Consider the following 22,084-nt stretch of genomic DNA (forward strand, 5'->3'; position numbering starts at 1 on the left):
TCAAACTCATCCGTGTGTGCGCCTTACATTGCCCCATAATTACCACAATAACTTGAACTGTAAGTGTGCTGGTTTTCGTGGTGGAGCTGTAAAAATGTATTGGTCATTATTTTGACCAATGGTTCGTCAGGAGGCTGAAAGTGGGCGGTTCTGTTATTGCTATTGATGGGCAAAGTGAAGCCTCGTGAAAGGACAAAGCATTTGAACCAAACTTAACGAGCGTCGTAAAAATGATTTCAAAGGTCTTTGTTTGAGCCAAAGGTTTGGAGCATAGACCGTAAAAATGATGGACTGCTGGACTGTGACGCAACCCACAGCGGTCGGTTTCAGTCAAACTTGATACAAGCGCGGACCACGCACGTATTGTATCAGCAAACAAAGAGGCAATCAGAGAGGTTCTTGAAGGTACTCGCCCCCTTCCCGCCGCACTGCTGGTTTCTATGGCGACGGCACAGGCTTGGAGCAGCGCGGAGGCGGGCGTTTAGCAACCGTCAATCAAACCTGTTGCGGAACGCTGGCTAAACCGTCCCAGTGAAAACGCGGCACCTGATTGGTCAGTCATGTTTTTTAATTTACATTATTTACAAACAAAATGACTGGAAACATTTGGATCATGTAGAGCTCTTTAAATACGAACAATTTAGGGCCACAATGACGAGCCTCACAGCAGCAGTTACAGAGAAAGGGGCTCCAACTGTAAATGTGTGTACTGTGTACGTCTATTTTTAGTCTTTTAAAAAAAAAAATCTTATAGCCTATTGTTTTATCCCATAGCAGATTTAAATTGTTTTATCATTGTTCATTGTTTTATGTGGCACCGAATCACCAAAACAAGTCCCTATGTTTGTGAATTCTGTTCATTGACAACGGCAATAACCCTTTTCTGAGTCTGATTTTTCCCAATAAAGTGTGACTGGGAATTGATGAAACCCAAGGCTACATCCTATTCTCTCTCCTCTACACTCCCTACATCCCCTTTTATAAATATGTTGAACTTGATCTGCTACTGACCGGTCATGTGACTATGTATGAAGCATTATGCGTGTGCAGCACTTTCCCAAGTTTTCTTTCGTTTCCTTTGCGTCATCACCGTCGCTCTGGTCTTGTGACGTCATCTCATCCTGTTCTGTAGGGTAAGGGTTAGTGTTAGGGTTAATTTAAGCCCCCCATGAACTCAGAATAAAGAATAAAGTCTGGCGGTAATGTAACACTATAAAACACCATAAAACACCAAAGAAGAAGAGACCCCTAGTGGCACCCGCGTGAAACAACTGTGCTCAACAACAACAACAACAACATGAACCGTCTGAGTCACGTGGCGAGCTTCATGAACCGCCTGAGTCACGTGACGCGCTTCGCCAGCCACCCCAGTCCATGGACCTATCACATGTCCAAAGCGGTGTTTCGAGGCGCATGCGCATCACTCGTCAGCGCGGCCTTGCGTCACACACAACATGGTTCAGGACTAAACAACATGGCTGCGTCCATGGTGCGAGCGACAGTGCGAGCGGTCAGCAAGAGAAGGATCCTGTCCACGAGAGCTGCTCTGACTCTGGTGAGACTCACTCGTGCCTTTTACCGGTTGAAAATGTTTGATTGTGTCTAACAAACGGGCGCCCTGAGCTCTTGTGCTAATTGTACAGTCCAGGGCTAAGTTAGCTTGCCAATGTTACTCAACAACACTCAATGTCGTTACAAAATAGATGTGACTCGAAGCAGCGTTGACACAAACGTCACTTGTAAATACTCGGACGTTGCAGGTCCCTGAAGCTCTTATCGCGTTTACTGCGGGACATCTGTTGGGTGTGGAGGGCTTTTCTCCTCGTTGCCGTTTTCAAGCCTTTGACTTTGGCGATGTTTACGAAACTGTCCCGTTGCTCATGAGATAATAAAATAATAAGGCTATAACACTCAAGTCAATCATTCTGGGATGAATCTGTTTGTTCTCCGAACTCATACATTAAAAAATAGAACGAAAATTAAAAAAATGAAGAATGCTCTGGAGGTGATTGTCAGAACCAGTGGCGGCTGGTTATATCATATATTATAGGGGGGGCTATTTGACATGACCGTGTTTTTGTTTTTTTTAATGTCCAAAATTGAATATTTAACTTTTACTGTATGGATACATATTTTAAATCCGCATTTACAACTGAATTAATTAAGTAAACACACTTTATTTCCACTTTTGGTAATGATAATATGATAATGAATGACTTCGAGGCAGATACCATTTGTGAGAAAATACATCTGACTTAAAATTACATTTTACACTTATAATATCAGATTGAAAAGGGCAAAACAAAAATCTCAGTGATACTGTAAGTTATAGTGCATAGTAGCAATTACTACATTAAGATGGTGTTTCATAAAACAGCTTCTAAGTGGCATTAGTTACCCTGAACTGCATGTGTGACGTTTTACGTTTTATATTTAATCACAGACACTTGCTATATAGAAAGTTGTACTTACATTGATAGCATTCTTTCATGGGTTTTGTAATAACCAAAGCATATTTTTATGAATAGAAGTTAAGAGATACTTAATGCTTAGCATTAGCCTTATCCAGGTAATGAACTAAAAAAGCACTCCCCTTTAGTGTGTTTGTTGTCAAGGTAACGGAGTTTGACAGATCACATGTCTTGGATTGATAATATGAAATCAGCCGCTTTCACTTCATGAATATAGTTTCATATTCACAGCCAGCAAACAGTTGAGGAGCTCATTCTGAATCGTTTTGGACGTACCTTCTGTACACAGATGGCTGTAGATTCAGTTTAAAGACGTAAACACGGCGTGTGGCACTTCTGCGTACGGCGCCCGCACATGTCTGTGTCACAGCGTAAACAGCGCTGTGACGACATCATATTGTTTTTAGACACAAAAAAAATTACGTACTTGATTGACAGGGGGGCGGCTGGGGCCTTAAAGGACCAGCCGCCGCTGGTCAGAACCCAACAAATGCTCAATCCTTTGTCAAGCCATTCCTCACACCGCAACTCTACTGAATATTCAGCTGGGATTTGAAATAGGATTTTCTCTATGGCGTGTTCCAATTTATAATTAGAGTAAATCAGACAAACAGAGGGTCACATTCACAAAGAGTCTAGTCATTTGTTAATAATTCTAATGGCTCAGTTTGAATTGGGGAAAATTTTAGTCAGGGATAATGAGCCCCCTTGATAAAGGGTTAAGTATAGACAGACTTTAGTAATATTTGAGTTTCTTTGCTTGTTTTGTTAAGGCTTGTTTTACTCTGCATTGACGTCTCATATTTTCCCTTAGACTCCTGCAGCTGTGAGCAGGATCAGGTTGTTGTTGCAGAACAAACCAGAATATGTGAGTTGAGTTTACAGAGCTAACATCCGCCGGCTCATGTCTGTCCTTTGTAACAACATAAACATGTAATAAGCCCTGAAAGTGTAAGAATGTATGTCTTTGTCCACTTAAGATTGGTTTGAAGGTGGGAGTGAGAACACGTGGCTGCAACGGTCTCACCTACACCCTAGAATACACCAAGGACAAAGAGAAATCTGACGAGGAAGTCCTCCAGGACGGTAAGCTCTTCATCATCATTCCCATACAAAATAAAATGTATCTTATTGTCCTGTTTCTTTCTTGTAGGTGTTCGGGTTTTTATAGAAAAGAAGGCCCAGCTGACCCTTCTGGGAACTGAGATGGATTTTGTGGAGTCAAAGCTCTCAAGTGAATTTGTCTTCAACAATCCAAACATCAAGGGCACGTGTGGCTGTGGAGAGAGCTTTAGCGTGTAAATATAGTTGGTACTCCTTGCCTGAACTCTTAGTTTTAATGCTTATCACATTTAACGGTGGCGGTAAATGTACCTTTTCAGTTGGCTGCCGACTGCCATTAAAAGCAACACAACAACAACAACAACAACAACAACATTTAAAGGACTTTTCTAAGACTTTGATGTGCCTGAGCTTTGGCTAGTTTGTCTCTGATGCAGCAGTCAAACCTTTTTTAACCACTCTGATGCATGTTTTGACTTTGTTTTAATTCCCGGACTTGCAAATGCTTCAGTGGACCACAGCTGTCTTATGACGTCATGGGAGGCTATATTTTATAAATCATTAATTATCAGTGTCAGAGGATTCAGTAGCTGCCTTGAAACTCATAGGAAATCACTAGATCATGTACAACACACCGTATATGCAGATATAGGTTTATTGGAAATGCTTTACCAGTGTGTAGAGTGTGTATTTATTTATCATAGCTGTAAATATTTAACGTTGAACTACTTAAACGCACAAAACGCAGAGAAACGTATAAGCCTCATAGTACTGAAGGCTTTTGTGGCTTTTCTCTACTTTGCATTTGTACAGTGTTAACTGTGTACTGATGTTCACTACCTGCAATATGCCATGTATATATGAACAAAACTATTATTAAAATGGCAATGTTGGATTATTTGTATTTTGTGTCAATTCTGTTCAAATATCTCAAACTATTACTTTGTTGCTATGGAGAAAGATGTTTTGTTTTTTTTGGAACATAGACACTGATTTGTTCAGTGTCATTTAAATGATTTATTATGGAGCCACTACACATAAGAGCAGAGTTTGTGCTGAAGGTAAAGGGACAAAAAAAGTTAATATTTCACCCAATGTTTCTACTATAGAGCTCAGGATTGTGACATCACACCTCATGAAATGTTCAGTTTCCCTAATATTAAACTTGTGATCAGATAGTGAATACAGTACTAAACTTTGCGTTCATTCAAATGTATTTTGACACTAGTGTGATAAATGTAGTGACCCGGCAGCTTATGGGTTGTTCCATATCTCTTTAGTTTACTTTATATCATGTTTTTGCCAACGCAACTCAAGGGACATTTGGTACATCCAGCCAGTAACAAAGTTTATTTCATTGAATTTTCAATTTAATTTTGGAAAGCTCAAAATCACAACTTTGACTTTAACTGCATTAAATTGTTGCTTTTACCAGCAGGAAGTTAGAAAATTAAACAATGGAACAGTAATTGGTCAATAATAGAAAAGCAGGTTAACCAATGTTCACAGGAATTAGCTAAGCACATGGATGACGGTTCCAGAGCACCCCCTGTCTTTAGAACCAGCCCCTGTCTTTAGAACCAGCCCCTGTCTTTAGAACCAGCCCCTGTCTTTAGAACCAGCCCCTGTCTTTAGAACCTCCCCTGTCTTTAGAACCAGCCCCTGTCTTTAGAACCTCCCCTGTCTTTAGAACCAGCCCCTGTCTTTAGAACCTCCCCTGTCTTTAGAACCTCCCCTGTCTTTAGAACCTCCCCTGTCTTTAGAACCAGCCCCTGTCTTTAGAACCTCCCCTGTCTTTAGAACCTCCTCTCTTTAGAACCAGCCCCTGTCTTTAGAACCTCCTCTCTTTAGAACCAGCCCGTCTTTAGAACCATCCTGTCTTTAGAACCTCCCCTGTCTTAAGAACCATCCTCTGTCTTTAGAACCTCCCCTGTCTTAAGAACCATCCTCTGTCTTTAGAGCATCCCGTCTTTAGAACCATCCTCTGTCTTTAGAACCTCCCCTGTCTTTAGAACCATCCTGTCTTTAGAACCTCCCCTGTCTTTAGAACCATCCTGTCTTTAGAACCTCCCCTGTCTTAAGAACCATCCTGTCTTTAGAACCTCCCCTGTCTTAAGAACCATCCTCTGTCTTTAGAGCATCCCGTCTTTAGAACCATCCTCTGTCTTTAGAACCTCCCCTGTCTTAAGAACCATCCTCTGTCTTTAGAGCATCCCGTCTTTAGAACCATCCTCTGTCTTTAGAACCTGCCCTGTCTTTAGAACCATCCTGTCTTTAGAACCTCCCCTGTCTTTAGAACCATCCTGTCTTTAGAACCTCCCCTGTCTTAAGAACCATCCTCTGTCTTTAGAACCTCCCCTGTCTTAAGAACCATCCTCTGTCTTTAGAACCTTCCCTGTCTTAAGAACCATCCTCTGTCTTTAGAGCATCCCGTCTTTAGAACCATCCTCTGTCTTTAGAACCTCCTCTGTCTTTAGGACCTCCCCTGTCTTTAGAACCTCCTCTCTTTAGAACCTCCTCTCTTTAGAACCAGCCCCTGTCTTTAGAACCAGCCCCTGTCTTTAGAACTTCCTCTGTGAGGAATAACTACAAAAAACCCAGTGAGAAAGAGTAGACGCCGTAAAAGAGAACAACAGTGAAGGAGAGAACCTCCTCTCACAGACGGCTTCAGATTGCCCTGGACTGACAGGACATTTGCAGCGGACTCAAGGCAGAGGATAAAGGCCCTGCTCAAACTCAATATGAGCTCACTATTTCACAGTTTAAGCTTATTTTAAATTACACATGTAGCGACTCAAGTGATTGCATTGTGTTTGTGTTCACAGTCACATTAGTGTGGACACAGTCATGTTCATACTTTATTACACTCTGACATGTGTTTTCACCTGTGGCTCCTGATCTGTCCAGGTTTGCACTGGTTTGGGTGTTTTCCTCAAAGAGCATCATCATCACAGAGGTTTATTTCTGTCAGAAATGATTAAATATAAATGAGTAATGTTTTGCGGGCCGGATTAGGATCACCAGTCATTGTGCCAAACTCATGGCATTATATTTTGATTGACAAGAGTTGACGGCTGCAACAGAGGCGGAGCTAAAAGTCTGCAGTAAAGACAAACAAGTGGTTGGAATAGTGTTTTCTACTCGAGGAAATAGTCAACTGACAACTTAATGAAGATAATCATGAGCCTCAAGCGTCAAGTATTTGAGCCACGTAATTTTTCTTATTTTTTGTTTCACGAGCTTTCAACTTGTGAAGTCAGGGTGAAGTTGAACGCAAACCTTGAGTCTGACTCGAGTCATGTCATGTGACTCGATTCATGTCATGTGACTCGAGTCATGTCATGTCATGTGACTCGAGTCATGTCATGTCATGTGACTCGAGTCATGTCATGTGACTCGAGTCATGTCATGTCATGTGACTCGAGTCATGTCATGTCATGTGACTCGAGTCATGTCATGTCATGTGACTCGAGTCATGTCATGTGACTCGAGTCATGTCATGTGACTCGAGTCATGTCATGTCATGTGACTCGAGTCATGTCATGTCATGTGACTCGAGTCATGTCATGTGACTCGAGTCATGTCATGTGACTCGAGTCATGTCATGTGACTCGAGTCATGTCATGTCATGTGACTCGAGTCATGTCATGTCATGTGACTCGAGTCATGTCATGTGACTCGAGTCATGTCATGTGACTCGAGTCATGTCATGTCATGTGTCGAGTGTCCCACCTCTGGAAATAACTCAAATAGACAAAAAGAAAATTCCCATTGGACTGTTCAGAGATGTGAAAAAAGTATTTGACACAAAAACCCACAACAAACTGTTGGAAAAACTGGAATTATATGTCAAAAGAAGAGTAGATCAAGACTGGGTAAAGAGTTAATAGCGAATCGAACAGTTTGTTAAAATAGACAAATACAGCTCGTCATGTTTAAACACCAAATGTGGTCGACCTCAAGGGTCTGTTCTGGGACCAAAACTTTTTAATTTGTATATTAATGACTTGTACAAAGTGTCTTTTGCAGACAACACCAAAAAACTTGGAACTTTACATACTAAAATTGTTTCTGAAATGCTAATATTAAAAAGCTGGTTTTGACAGGAACAAATCATCTCTAAACTTGAGAAAAACAAAACTTATTATTACTTAACCACAACGAGAATAAAGAATAGCAGCTACAGATACAGGATGCATCAAGAGAGAAAAGAAGAACACATTTCTCAGAGTCATTATTGACGAAAAACTTAAATGGAAAGAACACATACAAAACTTAGGTCAGTGTATTTATGGGTTTGAAAATTCAGTATTTAAAAACTAATAATGAGTTTTTATTTGATGTTTGTTACATAATGCAAATAACAGAAGATAAATACCAGGCATTTTTTGCTTTAGTGTTCAAGTCAATAATAGTTTAATTTGAAAATAAAATAAATTAAATTAGCTCTTTACCTAGTATATAAAATATAAATATAAAATAAGCTAAATCACAGAGTCGGAAAATTAAAAATAACCCCTTTTTCATTTTAGGAATTATCTTATGGTTAAGGGAAATAAGAAACTGTTTCTGCCAGTGAATAAAAAAATAACAGCACCACAGGAGGTTGTATTTCAAATATTTTGACTTTTTGGGAGTTTAAAGTTGAAAAGAGAAGAGAAAAGCTGTTATGGATAATATGATAAACCACCTAAAGTGCATAGATATTCATTCATTCATCTTATACGGCCTGTTCCTTCTTATTGGGAGGCGAGAAAGTGAAGAATATTTAGAAAACCTTTTCGAAATGACTTGCACAACGCACACAGTAGCACAAAACAGGCTCGGGATAAGTAAGACCTGTGCAGATCCGTTCTGTGTTGATCACGGTCAACTTTATCATTGTTCTGACGTCAGGAGTTGAAAGCTTGTGAATCCAAATGGGATCAACCAGCTGGAGCAGCCGCAGCAACTCCATCCAGCCATCTTCTTCTGCTTATCTGGGGCCGGGTCGCGGGGGCAGTCTAACCAGGGACTCCCAGACTTCCTCTCCCCAGACACTTCCTCTAACTCCTCCGGGGGGATCCAGAGGCGTTCCCCGGCCAGCCGAGAGACATAGTCTCTCCAGCGTGTTCTGGGTCGTCCTCGGAGACTCTTCCCGGTGGGACATGCCCCAAACACCTCCCCAGGGAGGCGCCCAGGAGGCTCCGGAACAGATGCCTGTGCCACCTCAGCTGGCTCCTCTCGACGTGGAGGAGCAGCGGCTCTACTCTGAGCTCTCCCCGTGTGACTGAGCTCCTCACCGCACCCTATCCGCAGCCACTCCGTTATTATAATTATGATTAAAAGCGTACTTATTACTAGGCAATGGTTTGATCCTTTTTCACTCTTAAGGGGTGTTCAGACTGCAACGTCAAAGTGTCCTACAGTCTATGTGGACGCGCGTCCTGCGTCTTTTGCAATGTGAATCCTGAGCTTTTTTGCACCAACGTGGCTCAGCAACTATTGAGAGATTACCCTCCACAGTGACGTACCATCGTATTTGACTATCCAGAAGAAGGACCAAAACAAACCCTGCACCTTTAAAAATCATCCAGACGCAGCTCTTGGCACAAATGATGATATTCACTAAACTCTGCTCACCTCTGAAGTATCTGGTGGACAAGACAAGCCACTGAGCCGATCGCCTCCGTTTGATCACACGAATTTGGACGCCACCGTCTGAACTTAGTTTTATACTGCATTTTACAGCTGCATCCAAATAAGCGATGGACGCCCGAGTTGGACGCCTGTTGGACGCCTGTTGGACGCCTGTACATTTGAAGGCAGGCGTTTGGGACCAGTGTCCAGTGAGAGTTTGGACGCTGCGGTCTGAACACAGCTTAAAGCATCAATATACCCTTTTATTTTTTGTATTCACTCCTAACTTTTTCTGTGGCTCAAATACCTGACCTTATTATTTGATTGATTTCAGGGACAGTGCATTGCTGTAACTATGCCAGAATTGGCCAAAAGGCTATCTTTGACCTTGATGTTCGTGATTATCTTCATGAAGTGGCCAGTTGAGTTTTTTTTTGTGTCGTCGATGAGTCCACGCGCTACTTTAAATGAGAAATGGAAAAGTGGCCATCTCCTCATATAAATAGTTTTAAATAGCCAATTCCTCACCAGTAATGTTCCAGATGCATGCTTTTACACTACAGACAGTTCCATTGCTACATTTAGAGCCCGGTGTGTTCACGGACACACACCGGGGCGTGTTTTTTTCGCGGTTACTCGATGTACCTGAACGCATCACTACGCAAACACACTCACACGCGCCGCACAACTCTGTTCTGTAGCAGCAGAAGCAGCAGCATCACCTTGGTTCATCATGGAGCAGAAATCAACCATCAACTTCGGAGCTGGACCTGCAAAACTACCACAATCTGTACGTCTGCGTAGGATTTATCCATTTCCATCAGCACCACGTTGGTTGCATTAGCCACATTTAGCCCATCAGTGCTTTAATCACGCGCATTACGTCTGCCACATGTGTTTGATCGCAGTCGTGACCCGTGGATTATAGTTTGGAAACGCACGTTGCATGTTTACGTTGAGTGTGGACGTTTGCATTTTGACCGATTTTGTAATGGAACTAGATTGATTAGCCTAAGACCGTGTAAAGTGCGAGGTTCTGTGCCGTGTGATCCGTATTATTTATTCGTTTTATAATGAGTTTATTCACCCAGAGCCCATAGAGTCACATCTGTGTGGAGGACGATGATGGGTGAAAATGCAGTGTTGAGTTGCATCAGCCTCGTTCATTCATTTGGAAATGTGTTCAATTTCAGAAGCGGCCGCTAGATGGCAGCACAAGAGCTTAGTTTGATTAAGTAATCAAAGTTTTGGTGCATGTATAATGTAGTCTTTGACATCTTTGACATGGGTTTATTAGATGATGTTTCTCAAACTATGGTGCTAATGTGATGAGATCCTTTTGGTGGTATTTTTGGTCTTTTGCAGGACTAGTCTTCATTTAGTGTAATTTCTCGTTGTACTTGGACAGCCAAATACATTTAGTGCCATTATTTTTTCTTGTAGGTTCTGCTTCAAGCACAAAAGGAGCTTGTCAACTTTAACGATGTTGGAATTAGTGTTCTGGGTAAGTACAAACAAATATCACAATAATACACATTTGCATTTGTTCCGTCACTGTATATAAAGCAGTACAACCTGTCAAGTACTTCCAGAATCAGAATCAGACAGGGTTTATTGCCATTATCAATGAACAGAAGTCTTTGATTTAAGTTAAATCTACTTTGGGATAAAAAAAAAACAATAAACAATTACTGAGGCCACACTGGCTCTTCCAATATAGTTAAAATAATAATGATTTGCTCACGTAACACTGCATGCCATCTCGGTAAGTGACGTAACCGGTTTGTCTTGATTGCAGAGATGAGTCACCGATCATCAGATTTCAACAAAATCCTGAACAAAACTGAAAGTCTGATGCGCGAGCTGCTGTAAGTTATTATTTGTGCGAATGAAAGAAACAATATTCTTTCATTTATCAGTACAGTTGTTGACTTTGCCTCCACAGATGTATCCCGGACAACTATAAAGTGATGTTTATGCAGGGAGGAGGGTCGGGTCAGTTCAGTGCGGTGCCTCTTAATCTCATTGGTCTAAAAGAAGACAGATGCGCTGATTACATTGTGACTGGCACATGGTCTGAAAAAGCTGCAAAAGAAGCAGAGAAGTATGGCAAAGTTAACATCGTCCACCCAAAGCTTGACCGCTACACAAGTGAGTGCACCATTCTCTGCAGATTAAGCTCCTGGCTCTGTGGGCTTTGGCCTCCAGTTTGTGGGTTACGTAATACACAAAGGGGCCACCTTCTCGTAAAAGACAGGCATTCAGGGCCCTTCCACATGGGTGGCTCCAACGAGTCCTGTCAGACGTTATTCACTGTAGTGCGGAAGAGAGTAATATTCATTTAGTCTATTCAAATTGGATTAAAAAAATAATAAATATATATATATATATATATATATATTATATAATTACATATATTATATTTGATAATATTTATATGTGGTGGTCAGATTCTTGTTTTACCTTATTAAAGATCACAACATTGTATTAAAAAAATCCTAGATTGCAATGTTCCCACAGCGGCCAGAGACCACAGAACTTAATGCCAAGGATAAATGTGATCTACATGATGAACATACATGATGAACATCCATGATGAACATCCATGTTTACAGAGATCCCGGACCCCAGCAGCTGGACTTTGAACCCCTCGGCGTCTTATGTTTATTACTGCTGCAATGAGACCGTGCACGGCGTGGAATACAACTTCATCCCTGAGACAAACGGGGTTGTTCTCGTGAGCGACATGTCCTCCAACTTTCTGTCTAGACCTGTGGATGTGTCAAAGGTTAGTTATTTGTCCAACACCACACAAACTCCAACAAGGCTAACGAGATAAGATGGATCTTTATTATTGAATTAACTTCATGTACAAGTACAGAGTGTTTACATGCTATCAAAAGAACAATATTAGACAATAGAGGGAATAGTAATGACAATAAAAAGTATACATTTTTCAAATACAGTATATACATTATCTATAGAATACTATAGAATAATATAGAGACATTTGGTGTATTTATGCTTTAAAGTGACAGTATAACCAGTTTATCTAACCCAAATGTGTACCGAGTAATGGTAGCTCTTCTGCCTGCACAAATAGACTCTGTTTGCTTTTGCAGTTTGGCTTAATCTTTGCTGGTGCTCAGAAGAATGTGGGCTGCGCTGGTGTGACTGTGGTAATTGTGCGAGAGGACTTGTTAGGCCACACCCTAAAAGAGTGTCCGATTGTCCTGAATTATAAGGTGCAGGCAGAATCGAACTCCCTCTACAACACACCACCGTGTTTCAGGTAACAAAAAGATCATTCTTGTCTTGTCTTGTTATCTTCTGTTGTATAAATATAACTCTACAAATAAGTCAAAAAGCCCAAAAATATAAGCTTTAGTATAGTTTCTTCTTAGGTCAGGTGTTTACACAATCATCATAAAAACTACGATAAAAACGTCTGAGAAAATATGTTTTTCAACTTGTCTACAACGTAAAAGTGTATATTAGAATATTTGATATTGGCAAATATCAGCTATCGGCCTCAGCAGAACGACAAATATCAGATACCGGCTAACAAAGTTCATATTGGCTCATCTAGTTTCTTCCCAGAGCATTTATATCCTTATAAGTCTTATATGGCATGTCCTAATAAATATTGTGCCAGACACTTTATTCTTTCATTCTTTGTGTTGCCTCGGGAATTCTAATATTTGTTTATATCGAAAATACTTGAAAAAGTTTTGAAATTTTTCATGCATTAGCATCTACATCATGTGTCTGGTTCTGGAGTGGATCAAAAACAATGGAGGCAGCGTTGCCATGGAAAACCTCAACCACCAGAAGTCCTCCTTGATCTATGACATAATCAACAATTCAGATGGTTTCTATGTGTAGGTTGCCATTTTTTAAATAGTCACCAAAAAGCAGGTGTTAAGCAAAGGAAACTAAATGTCCTGTATCTGATTAGGTGCCCAGTAGACAAGCCCAGTAGAAGCAGAATGAATATTCCCTTTCGCCTGGGGACAGAAGAAGGAGACGAAGCTTTGGAAAAGATGTTTCTTGCTGGAGCAGCAAAACGTGGAATGATCTCACTCAAAGGACATAGGTTAGAGATGATTAAATTTGAATTGTTCAGAAAAAATACTACTTAGATGTGCTGACACTGTAGTTCATGTCTTCTCTTATACTTTGTAGGTCAGTCGGGGGAATCCGTGCGTCCCTCTACAACGCTGTGACTCTGGGGGATACTGAAGCCCTAGCCGCTTTCATGAAGGAGTTTAAAAAGGAGCACATGTAAACCCATTTTAGACTCCTAACTATTTCTGATGTAAACTGGACAGAACCTTGTCTTTTAGCTTTGGCATTAGATCCATGTTGGGTCCTTTAGCTGCTGCTGGTGATGTCTTAAATAACTCTCTTTTTCATACAAAGTGCTAACAAATGAATGTACATACTGTATTCCTAATGTGTAATTACATTCCAGTAAATATAAAGTGACAAAATAATTGCAGTATACGAGTTAATTTTACATTTCTTAAACATCAACTTAAATGCTACATGGCCCACCACAAACCTTTAAACCATTAAAGCCCCTGTTACGACGTTGCAAAGTTTCCCATGTCTGTGTGGTTCCACTACACATATGCCACAAGTCACAAGGATCAAGCTCCATGCCCATTCATTTAACAGTACATGTGTATTACCAGCCAACAACCACTAGGTGGAAATGTAGCTTATAAATTGGTGCTTGTGAGTGTGTGAGGAGCAGTAGATCTAATGGTCAATTGAAAAGGTTATGGAAACATACAGTCTTTATTATGTAAAGCCAGCTATAGCAGCTATAATAAGCATTATGATGGTGTGTCCTGATGCATAATAGCAATAGTGCAGTGAAATTAAAGCTCATGAAGCTATATCTTTTAGATTAAGCGTTAGAGGGGGAAAAAAACAAAAAAATCCACTTCATTTTGAAATATAATAAAAGAATAGCAGGAAGGACACAAGAAGGTAAGCTGATCCAGGAGTTATTATTTTATATAACATCCCAGGTGGTTCTTCCCAAAAAAGTAATTTTGGCTGTTAGCAAATATCAATATGAAGAGTCGGAACTGCGGTGTTGACTGTACATCCCAGAGGCGGGAACTGTTGGTCTGTGTGCGGAGACTCCTCTGTCAGAATCCGACGTGCTTTGAGCTGCATGGAAACTGATAGGATGCACATCTTATAATTATACTTTTATAAGTTATAAAGTTCTAACTCAGATTAAAAAACAAAATACAATCAGAATACACACCCAACAAATAAAATACAAATACATAAGACGCATAAAGAGATCAAATGCATACATAAAAATAGAAGAAATTGCAGATAAAGGGCAATCAATAAAAGCGAGTTTTAAGAAGCAAGATAAAATATGATACTGATGGCGCTATAGACTTACCAGGCTCAGGTATCCTTGTGAAATAATTCACTTTTGTGTCTTATTTAGGCAAACATGTATTCCTTTAGAACTCTTACTTTCAAATACATATTGTTTTCAGGCCAAATATAGATATTAAATGGCTTAAGAAGATATAATGGAACAAGTGCAATTCATTCACTCCAGTCCCCAATCTCTGATTGACAGATGTGGCTGCCAATCAGCACCAGCAGCTCAACAGTGTCAGGAAAGAGGGACGTGTCTTGCCCAAGAACACAACAACCATGTTGTTCTGAGATGTACAAATCCGAGGCTGCAGAAAGCCAATGCTCTTATGATATCTTATATGAAGGCATCAATGCCTATCTTTTAGCATACAGTTGCACAAAGGAGATATAGAATACAAAATCAACATTTATGGGTTTTAACCATAGCAACCATGACCAAACAAAGTTGTATTTGGATTCATACATGTTTGAGCAATCCTTATTCCCCCGAATTCAAAACAACATTGCTCTGATGCAGTCCCCATTTTCACTGACCCCCGATACAAGCCACTGATCTTTACACTAGGTGCTCCAATTCATTTTTCTTAATTGGTGAAACACAAAGGAAAATAAAAATCATTTCATCTACAGTTATCGATTGGTGGGGCCATCAGCCTGGTCCGGCAGTGTGGCACTTTGTTGTGATGATGTGGTGATGTACTATAAAGGGGCGTGCGGAAATCATCCCCACGTTTTCAACTGAAAGATAGTGGACTTGTTTCTCTTATTTAGTCATTTTAGATCAATATTGTGCTTTAAAACCTCCAGAATAGGTCATCTGAATGAATGAGTGTCTATATAGACTATATATTAAACAAAAACATAAATAGTTCTTAGTTTCATGTTTATTGTTCTAATTGTTTAGGCACTAAATAGAAAATTAACTTTTAATGTACAATTAATTATGTATCTTGTCAATCAGGGTTTACTAAACTAGTGTCTTTCACGGTCATCTTTTCCAATTACATCAAATCTTTACTGAAGCTAAATGTACATATATTTTGTACAAACCCTTTCACAATATTGCAGTGTTCCTCCCAGTCCTGACCATACCGTCCCCAAAGGTGTAAAAGAAAAAGCGGTATGCACAGATCTGGAAGGGGCGAAGGGGATTTCAAATGTGAGAGGGGTTACAGACAAGATGGGAAGTTGCGTCTGGATTGTGTAGTGAATCCAGTGCCGCCGAGCCAGTAATGTCAGGGTAATGCCACCAGAAGACGGCGATAATGAAAAACACCAGGGAAGACAATATCAAATGGCTCCTCTACATCCTACAGTGGAGATTAGGCGACACAAAAGTCGTGTGGCAGTGGCAGAGGAGGCAGAGACAGGGTTTAGTGTGCCTGATTGAGTCTCCTGTCAAGAGCCTCCATGCAGCAGCCCTGCAAAGTCACTGTGACTGACATCTCTTATACAGGCTATTTCACACATGCACTTTGCATTAGCCCCAGACTGTTTCCTATAGCTACAGAATGCTGTCCTCTCAAAAAGGAGGGACTGCTGAACTGTGATTTTTCATAAATTGAGCTCTTCCAAGAACAGCACTAATCTGTTTTCATTTTTAAAGGGTTTAAGTGCCGATGGATGTAAGAGATCTCCAAACACTATGAGGTCCAATTCTAGTAGATGTGTCAAAAGATCAGAATGTGGATATTCATTACACACGTTTCTGAGCTTACACCAGACTTCAACTCTATTTGTAATTTACTTTAGTTTGGCTGTTGTTTCCTTTGGACATAGTATTAGTCATCGAATGGTAGCCAATCTGCAGTATTGTTATTGCTGAAATGTGTTGGTCCAGTTTGATTTGAACCACTGTCCTGATAAAGTATGTTAGCTGCATATCGCTACTTACATTATTGAATGTAAGAATGCAATACATACTGGTAGTAGACCTGTTATCCAATAGACTAGGCCCTAAACTCTACCAAAAACTAAATTAAGGAATGTGGACCTTCTGTACATCAAGAGCAGATCTTTATTTCAGAAGTTGTGAATTTTGTGTAACTTAGCAAAGAATTGACCTCGCAGCTTGCCACTCGCCCTTTACAAAACCTTGTCAATTGAAATAATCTAAAGGCCTAGATTTCTTTCTTCACATCATCTCCTCAAGTCCAATACCTTTCCCGTTCAATAAACCCCTCCTCTCATCTGTGCCTGTTCTTATAAAACCATGTGTGTGTGTGTGTGTCTTGGTGATAAACCCATTGCTCCATGAGGCTAATCTTGTTAGCACCTAATGCACCGTGTTCTGCTAGCTGATCTTAATTGCTGTTGTGTTATTAATGAGTGGGGAGCGGGGAAATCACTCTTAATTAGCTTGTCTCGTTCAGCTCGGCGGCAGCAGCCATCTAGAGTGAAGCAGCGCTCAGGCACAAACACGCCGGGGATAATTAAAGCACTTCACATGTCGGAGTATTTATCTAAACCAGAGCGCTACAAGCCGTTCTCGCAATTAGCCTTGTCATTCATTAACAGCTGAGTGCCATTGATTTAAGTGTTACATTGTCATTTTGCCATTGCTCACTTATTCAATCAACTTCACTGAGGTGGAGAAACCATTTGATCCACCTATATTATCTTTAGAAGTCAAAAGAAATGGAGTCATGCATCTATAAAGCTATACGAGGCTTTTTTCAGATAGTGGTTCCCATCCCTTTTCTCCTCTAACATCCTTATCCTACCTGAGAGGTTACTGTCTTTATTAGGCAAAAAATATGATTATTTTCTGGTTACTAAATATATTATGAGTACTTTATAGAAGCCATCCCTTCATTAAAACACAATCTAGTTTAAACTCTTAGAACCTCTGAGGACCTGCTGAGAATCTGGAGACCCAAATCCCCAATTTGGGAAAGACTGGAATAGTGGATAATGTGATATGTATTCTCACCTTTGTTGTCATGCCCTATGTCCATAGATACTGCACAGGAAAGACTCCATCCACAGCCACTGGCCCATAGAAATAAACAGAAGGAACTATAAATTAATAATAGTGTAATTCAAGCAATAATCAGTGGGAACGTTAACGACACACTTTTCTTTCAAGCAGCTACGTGCTACAGTTTGTACCGAAATGGTGGTGAACACTCAGGCCAGTACAAAAACACCAAAGTGTGTAAAAAAAACTATTCTTATTTGTTTTTTTGGTCGGGATATTGTGGGCGGGAGTGTTTTAACAGACATGAGACATACAGTGACAGCGCTGCTATATTCTGCACTGACCCTTTATGTCAGGACAAAGCAAGTTCAAGACAAATGCCACAGCTTCTTTAACGGTACAATATTCTAATTATAATTTCATTTACCGTACAATAATTGTTCAGGAAATGAAGTTTATCAAGAGCATGGTTTCTATGTAAGAATGTTCCAGCATTGGTTGTCATGAATCACATTTCTTCCATTACAGATCATAAAGCCTGGTGCATTGATACTGTGTGAACCCAGTATTTTATTGCTCTTGCCTATACAATAATTCCCTTCTATGATACTCTACTGAAATCTATCACTTCCAGTAGAATATGCTCTCACTTTCACAGGTTTGTGGGATTAATATAGGTGTTCTGATTTATTTCCTACTTGTCAGAGCACAAAGTGGATTTGAACTTTGCAGGTTTCATAATGAGATGATCCTTTCGCAGTAGGCAGTCTGAAATGAGTTTTGCATGTTGAGAGTGAGTGTGAGCGCGCACCTGCCTTTGTCTCTGCGTGGCACTGACATGTTCTCTATGACAGCCCTCGCATTAAGGTAAATTTAATTTGCACCTTAGCCTAAGTGTGATAAGGGATTCAGCTCTTGTGGGGCAGGACTAATTGCTGTTGAGGGATGCGTGTGTGTGCGAGAATGAGAGAGAGGGGTGTGTTTGCCTGCCTGTCCTGCTGCCAACACAAACACTTTAGTGAATATTAAATGCATGTGTTTATCTGCATGCACGTCTGCGGCTGTGTGATAACAGAATGTCAGCAAAGACAGTGGAGTTAATGAGGCTTTTCGTCACTGGGAAGGAGATGTGAGTAAGGGACCCAAAGCTCCATAGGCAATCTAATCAGGGCGTTTACACAAATAACATCAACAGCCATAGCACACCTATTCTGTCTCCGTCCACACTATCGAGCTGGCACGGGTGAGTTTAAATAAAACCATTGTATGCAAAGGTATAAGGGTTGTAGTGAGATGTCTACTCTATGGACGTTGTCTTCAGTGTCTGCGGGACCAGTAGTGATATCCCGATTATTCAGGTCACAATGTAATGGTAAGAAATGAAAATATACAGTATATATCATTTTAGAGGCAAAAAATAAGGTGTTCAAATTTACTTTTTAATCTGGCTGTTTATGTTACTGTACTTTACTTTTTCATTGAGAACATATGATTTCGCTCAAAACATACAAACTAACCAAAGATGTTGGCTTATGATCAAAGTACTGCACTAAACAACACAGATTTAAGATTTAAGGTCTGGGTAGCAAAAGATATGCATTTTTCTACCAGATTGAAAATCAAAAGAAAAGCTGATATGTTAAAGGAATCCTTTGACTTTATAGGTATTTACAAATAAGGAGTTATTATAACAAAGTCACACTGACCACTACAGTATATACTACCTACTGAAGTGAAGTGAAATACTGAAGTGGCTCACCATTACCATATGTTTTGTCCTTAAATATTGGACTGGGAATAACAAAGCACTGCAAACTGTTTTCCCTATTGATATTGCACTTAACTTCAGAACTATGTATTTGGGCCTCAGAACTCCTGCCATGGGCACAATAGATGGATAACTCTGAAAGATACGTCTGGCTGCAGGGAAAAAGGCCATTATAAATCGTGATGTTTTTCTCTCTCTCACACACACAAAAATGTTATATTGCGACATCCCTAGGGCCCAGTACATGAATGGGTTGTGTGTTTCACATACGTACAACACTACGCGACTACCCAGAATGAATGAAAAACACATACTAATGAACCATCTTTGAGGGTGCAAAGGGCTTCATGAGACCAATTCATCGTCAGTGTGTGAATGTTAAATAATAAAACATATCTGAAGTATTTTAATTCCTTCTCCGCCTTTTGGCATTGTTAGTATAGTTGCATTTCATTTCAATCTACAATACCAAAAGTGGTCAAATTGCAAACTCCCATAGGGTAAAATAAATCTGTTGTGCTTTTTGATGGACAAAATCAGAGTGGATTGTTTTAAACAGATTAGCCCATCAAACTTGAATCAGCTGAACATTGTTGATTTACAAGACACAAATATTACACTGTTCTATGATTCTTTAACATTTGCCGCTTTTGTTTGTGGCTGAAAGTAGTGTCATGGGTAAAAGTTTTATCTCATGTTCCACGGTGGCGTTCCCTGTGTCTTCGTGCGCACATGTCCTCAGCAGGAAGGCTCATAAATTGGACAGCTAAGCCTTTCATAAAGTTTAATAAAGCGCTGTTTGGTGGCTCAGGGGAGCTGGTATTAGTGACGAGAGCCACTGCTGCCATTCCAGCAAATCACATCATCATAATGAGCCTGTTCTCCGGGAGTCATCCACCCACACACACACACACACACACACACACACACACACACACACACACACACACACACACACTGCACCCCTTTGTTTTCTTTATCTTCCCTTTGACACAATACCATGTCTTCCCTCCATCGCATTTTTCCTCTGGGAGTTTTAGGAGGGGGAGCGGGGGGCAGGCGACTCTGGACAGGGTAGGGTTATTTCTCATTTAATAAAGATCACAGGCGCTGTAAATGCTCCAGCATCATGCCGTGAATGCCAACAACGGGGTGATTGGCAGCTTGACGGTAGCGGCAGCATTTGCATGGCATTTAGCTGGGCGGACGATGGCCACCCCAACACCAAGGTGGGTAAATAAGATGACTTCTCTGTTCACACATACACACGCACAGGCATTCTCAGTACTCAACAACCCCTAGCCGTCTTTTACTGCCAAACCACTCATAATTGTGTGGCATTTAGACAGAGAGAAGGGACATGCAGTTGTGTGGGCAAGTGGGCCACTGACTGTAGAGCAAGACCCCACATCTTCACTTAAGGGCATTTTTTGTGGATTATTAGGCAAAGTAGCAATGTGCAAATAATAGCACTTTGAATGTGACAGTTTCATATGGTACAAGGAGGCAAATGCAAAAAGGATGATATGCTGAAGAAGTAAATAGTATATAAATTGCTTTCTGAATATATACATATATACTAAATACAAAGTTGAAAATGTGAAAGCAATAACAAAAAAGTATGATTCATTGTTTATTCTATCAACATGGTAAATTTTGTTAAAAGCGAGCAATGTTCTAGTTGATATGTATAAAGGTGCACTATGTAACCTTTCAGGTGGAGGGACCGCTTATTGCTTGTCTCCATGGAGATAAAATTGCTTTGTTCCACAGTATTTGCAGCAAACTTATCTACCATTTATTTATTCAATTACAGGTGTATTTATTGCTAAAAATACCTTGAAAAATATCCATTCTTACATATGCGGGTTTACATCTCCACAGATCTGACCTGTAACTTGGCCTGATGACATCGCCTGCTAGTTTAATGTCATACTATGGAACTTTCCAGGCAAAGCAAGAACATTTTCCTGGAGACAAACAGACAGCGGACCCCTCACCAGAATGGTGATACAATGCACCTTTAAAGGGAATCTTTGTATGTTTTCTTTTGTTCAATATATTACTAATCTTTGTCAAAAGAATTACAATCCATAAACAACAGCAACAACAACAACGTTTTCTTGAAGAAAGGAAACAATGTCACAAGCCAGTTGCAATTGAGTTAAACATGTTATATTTAATTGCGGTTCTTCCAATTTAAAATCAAATGAGAGACATTTCAGACTAATTACATTGATCCATGTGATGCAAAACATGAGTTGCTCGGTGCTGCTTCAATCAATGTGCCTTCTCGTTTTACAGTGTGATAAGCCACAGCATTTGGAGCATAGAATACAAACTATTGACTGGTCTACATGATTGTCGTTATAATCACCATCACAATAGTTTACTCAATTAGTCACCCATCACTGTTCTACAAAACAGGCCCGAAAACAGTGAACGCAAACAGGTTTTTCATGGTATATTGTGTTATTAGGCACTTGATTCAACATTCATGATCGAATGATACCAGGGTTGTTTAGACAGTTGCTATTGCTGGACAGGACAGGCTGCACAGGCAGCTGGTTGCATAAGCACAAATCTGGTAGAGCGAGTTTGATACAAAGCCACTTTTATTTACAGGTAGAAATATAGAGGACAATTGAAAACTGATTGGGCGGAAAACCAAAAACAACTTCTCAAGTGTATTATATAATAATGAAATATAGAAAAAAATCTAATAAAAAAAATAAAAAGATTGAATGGTTTCGGGGGGAAATCTGGTATTTTTCTGACACATGATGAAATTGTGATAAGATGCGAACAACTGGTGTGTGAATGTGT

The 22,084-nt window shown here is 40.2% G+C and overlaps 2 protein-coding genes across 2 annotated transcripts; both read left to right on the forward strand.

Moving 5' to 3' along the window:
* The first annotated feature begins 1,416 nt into the window (after positions 1 to 1,416).
* On the forward strand, positions 1,417 to 4,434 carry isca1 (iron-sulfur cluster assembly 1). Its single transcript, XM_072434169.1, has 4 exons — positions 1,417 to 1,555; positions 3,286 to 3,339; positions 3,452 to 3,557; positions 3,625 to 4,434. Exons 1-4 carry the CDS (start codon positions 1,475 to 1,477, stop codon positions 3,771 to 3,773), a joined length of 390 nt encoding a protein of 129 aa, XP_072290270.1. The 5' UTR covers positions 1,417 to 1,474; the 3' UTR covers positions 3,774 to 4,434.
* Positions 4,435 to 9,848: 5,414 nt separating this feature from the next.
* On the forward strand, positions 9,849 to 13,653 carry psat1 (phosphoserine aminotransferase 1). The gene is made up of 9 exons (XM_072433674.1): positions 9,849 to 9,942; positions 10,596 to 10,656; positions 10,951 to 11,020; positions 11,098 to 11,303; positions 11,768 to 11,940; positions 12,275 to 12,444; positions 12,905 to 13,033; positions 13,111 to 13,248; positions 13,338 to 13,653. Exons 1-9 carry the CDS (start codon positions 9,886 to 9,888, stop codon positions 13,438 to 13,440), a joined length of 1,107 nt encoding a protein of 368 aa, XP_072289775.1. The 5' UTR covers positions 9,849 to 9,885; the 3' UTR covers positions 13,441 to 13,653.
* Positions 13,654 to 22,084: the final 8,431 nt, after the last annotated feature.

The sequence above is a fragment of the Eucyclogobius newberryi genome, unplaced genomic scaffold (assembly GCF_026437365.1).
Source record: "Eucyclogobius newberryi isolate DKJ021-1_F unplaced genomic scaffold, fEucNew1.0.hap1 SCAF_6, whole genome shotgun sequence".
NCBI lineage: Eukaryota > Metazoa > Chordata > Actinopteri > Gobiiformes > Gobiidae > Eucyclogobius > Eucyclogobius newberryi.